We start from the raw sequence: 3,887 nt of genomic DNA on the forward strand, positions 1-3,887 counted from the left end.
CAACATGAAGACAACATGAGGACAACATGAGGACAACATGAAGACAACATGAAGACAACATGAGGACAACATGAGGACGATATGAGGACGACATGAGGGCAACATGAGGGCAACATGAAGACAATATGAGGACAACATGAGGGCAACATGAGGACAACATGAAGACAACATGAGGACAACATGAAGACAATATGAGGACAACATGAGGGTGGAAGCCGTTAGATGGAAACCCACTTTCACCGGCTTTATTTACAAAAGTGTTTTTAATCCAAACTTCAGATAATTTGATTGACAAGTGGATGGAAACTTGGCGAGAGATCTAGAGATCTAAAGATCTAGAGATGCAGTTTAAGAACTCACCCAGACACGCGGCGGCCCCCACCATGGCGTAGAGTCCCGGTGTAACACAGTCGGCGCCGGGCCGGCACCAGTTCTTGAAGATGATCCAGTCGTGGTGGTGGTACGCCATCTGCTCCACGGCGATCCCGACGATCCGGCCCGCGATGGCTCCGACAGCCATGCTGGGAATGAAGAGACCTGACGGGATCTGGACGGGAAACAGAAGCTTTTCTTGGGTCTCCCAACACTCTTTGTAACATTATTATCTTGTGGAAGCACAGAGAGTATGTACAGTAAAATTAAATAAAAAATTAGCTTAGTAATTAGTTTTTAAATTAATAATGCACCCTGAAAGCCTTTTCACACTGGGGACATTTTTCATGTAATATATCAACATTCAACTCTTATTTTTGACATAATAATAATAATAATAATAATAATATGGAGTGGAAAGGCAGTTGGGGATTTGGTGCCTTGCTCAAGTTGGCAGTGCCCAGGATGTGAGCTGTCACCTCTCCAGCTACCAGTCCACCCCCATACTCTGGTCCGTACGGGGACTTGAACCAGCGACCCTCTGGTTCCCAACCCAACTCCATACAGACTGAGTTACTGCCCCCCCATACCTAACTTTCACACAAAACGTGAATATTACGCTGCGATAAATATTAATAATAATAATAATAATAATAATTTTCTTCAGAATGGAGGTAGATCATCAACCAATCACGTTGCATTGTTTACTTATGACCAATCATGACACAACAACAAGGAGGCTGCTCTCAGAAACTTGGATTATACAGACGACAAACTTTTGAAGTCCTTTCAAACTTGACAAAAACAGCGTTAACGCTCGTCCCTTTCACAATAAAAGCCCTAGACATACTGGGAAATAAACTAACTCAAGAGTATTTCGCTAAAAGTTATCTCACTTTACAATTTACACATTTTTGTGTAATTTATGTGTCACGTCCCCCGTGTGTAAAGGCCTTTAAAGGGGGAGATTTTATATTCCCCATCCTCTTTCTCTTACTGACCTTCATGCCGAAGGTGAAAATGGTGATGACGATTTTAAAGACGAGAGCCAGGGCGAGCTGCCAGAGGGCGTTGTAGACCCCGGGCCCGGCGGGTCGGTCCGGGATGTCGTCCACGGGCCGGCTCATGTTGGGGTTATTGACGTAATCGCACAGCTGCGACGACTCCAACGCGCCGCAGTCGTTGAACAGCTCCGAGATGAGCTCGCTGGTGCTGCGACGCGTGTACGGGTTCGGGAACGCCAGCACGGCCGTGATACCCGTCACGGCGATGACCTCCAGGACCGGGTACTTCCCCAGCTGGGTGGTCTTCCTGCGACGGCACCAGGCGATGTTGGCCCGGATGAAGAGGGTCCCCCAGAGGCCGCCGAAAACCCCCAGGAGGATGAAGGGCACCAGCTCCGCCATGTACCACGGCGTGTGGTACTCCACGTAGAAGAGCACCAGGCGGCTGTTGCCAAACGGGTTGATGGAGCGCAGCGTGAAGGCGGCGACCAGGGCGGCGAAAAAGGACCGCCACAGAGTCTTCAGAGGGAAGTAGTAACTGACCTGCAGGAGACACGGGGGACTGGTTTTAGAGACAGGATACCTCGTAACTACTGGAGAGAGACAGAAAAGCTGTGGAGGGACAAAAGACGGATGTGTGATATATCGGCGGTTTGATATTATCGGCCGATATTAGGCATTTCCCGATATAGGGCTATCTGCATTTTTTTTTTTTGCTAACTAATGCAGCGGGAGGACGGGTGGTTTTTAACAAACCTCTTCCAGGCTGAACAGAACTCCTCCGATCGGGGCACCGAAGGCCACCGACACGCCAGCTGCTGCTGCAGCCGATAACACCTGAAAGGTCAGAGGTCAGAGGTCAGATGCACAGTCCCAAAAAATCTATCTATCTATCTATCTATCTATCTACCTACCTACATATCTATCTATCTATCTACATATCTATCTATCTACCTACATATCTATCTATCTCCATATCTATCTATCTATCTATCTATCTATCTATCTATCTACATATCTATCTATCTACATATCTATCTATCTACATATCTATCTATCTACATATCTATCTATCTACCTACATATATATCTATCTCCATATCTATCTATCTATCTATCTATCTATCTATCTATCTACATATCTATCTATCTACATATCTATCTACATATCTATCTATCTACATATCTATCTATCTCCATCTCTATCTATCTATCTCCATCTCTATCTATCTATCTATCTATCTCCATCTCTATGTATCTATCTCCATATCTATCTATCTCCATCTCTATCTATCTATCTATCTATCTATCTATCTATCTCTCTCTCTCTATATATCTATCTATCTATCTATCTCTATATCTCTATCTATCTATCTATCTCAGTCATTTAAAATCTAAATATAATTACGTTTTGCAGGTGATGTTCCAAAAGTTAAAGTATAGTAGTAGTATAATACGATTATGTTAATTCAGTTAAATAAAATTGATTTTGTTTTCATTCATGTCTGTATTTTTAATTTTAATTTTTATCTGAAGTGTGTTCTTCGTAGGGCATTATTGACATTATGTTGGCTTATGTGGAAAAGCAGCGTGCTAACACCATGTTTTGTTATCTTTGGAATGATGCCTCACAATAAAAACCTTTAAAACATAACATGTGATTATATTTCCAGATTTAAATCTACATTATCCCCTTGAAAGGAGTCCTTAACACCAAATCAGGCCAAAAAAGTCTGAAAAAGATGGAAACTGGATATTTGAATGCGACATAAAGTCTCTGTAAAACTTCCTTATTTTATTCTACGTCTTGTTTAAACTGTGATGTTTGGTTTATGTGAGTTCATTTGTTAATACAGTTGTTTTAAAAGAGGAAACTCATAATCAAAAGGACATAATTAAGCGTATTGTTCTGCTAAATGTGAGCATGAAACACTTGATTACGTCCTGACAAATAAACCTCTGACGTGTGTGTATTTCAGAAATCTGATGAGCTCAAAAGTTCAGCGTGGCGTTCAGGTGTTTTACCAGCGGCGTACCTCTCGGCGCTTGCCCTCGTTCTTGCTGTACTTGGAGAAGAGACTACAGAAGAGGTTCCCGCAGCAGCAGGCCACGTGGACCAGAGGGCCCTCCTTCCCCAGGCTGAGACCCGACGACACCGCCAGAACCAGGGTGACCGTCTTGATCAGCAGGGTCCACTTCCCCAGGTAGCCCCGGATGATGAAGCCGCTCAGGATCGTCTTGATCTGCACAAAAACACAAATATCAGTGTCTGTGAATAAGGGAAGTTGACGTTTAATCTGTGTTGCGTGGTAAAAAAAAAAAGGTCCACACTGTGACAACTTGAAATCCCCAGTTGCATCAGCTGTTCGCAAATGCAGCGGAGCCGTCCCTTAAACACTGATTGGTTGATTATTCTCCGGTGCGCGACAGCAAGGAGAGAGAGTACTTCTGGGGATTGAGTGGACCGAGTATTAAGGGGAGAGAGAGTACTTCTGGGGATTGAGTGGACCG

General features: G+C 43.8%; 1 protein-coding gene across 1 annotated transcript in view; it reads right to left on the reverse strand.

Annotated features, from left to right (window-relative positions):
• clcn4 (chloride channel, voltage-sensitive 4) overlaps positions 1-3,887 on the reverse strand; it is a 13,668-nt gene that overhangs the window by 2,561 nt on the left and 7,220 nt on the right. Inside the window, exons 6-9 of the mRNA XM_034864315.1 lie at positions 3,413-3,619; positions 2,133-2,213; positions 1,374-1,919; positions 361-547 (exon numbers count right to left, since the gene is read on the reverse strand). Coding sequence (XP_034720206.1) covers positions 361-547; positions 1,374-1,919; positions 2,133-2,213; positions 3,413-3,619 — 1,021 coding nt within the window. The remainder of the gene's footprint in view (positions 1-360; positions 548-1,373; positions 1,920-2,132; positions 2,214-3,412; positions 3,620-3,887) is intronic.

This window comes from Etheostoma cragini, chromosome 24 (assembly GCF_013103735.1).
Source record: "Etheostoma cragini isolate CJK2018 chromosome 24, CSU_Ecrag_1.0, whole genome shotgun sequence".
NCBI lineage: Eukaryota > Metazoa > Chordata > Actinopteri > Perciformes > Percidae > Etheostoma > Etheostoma cragini.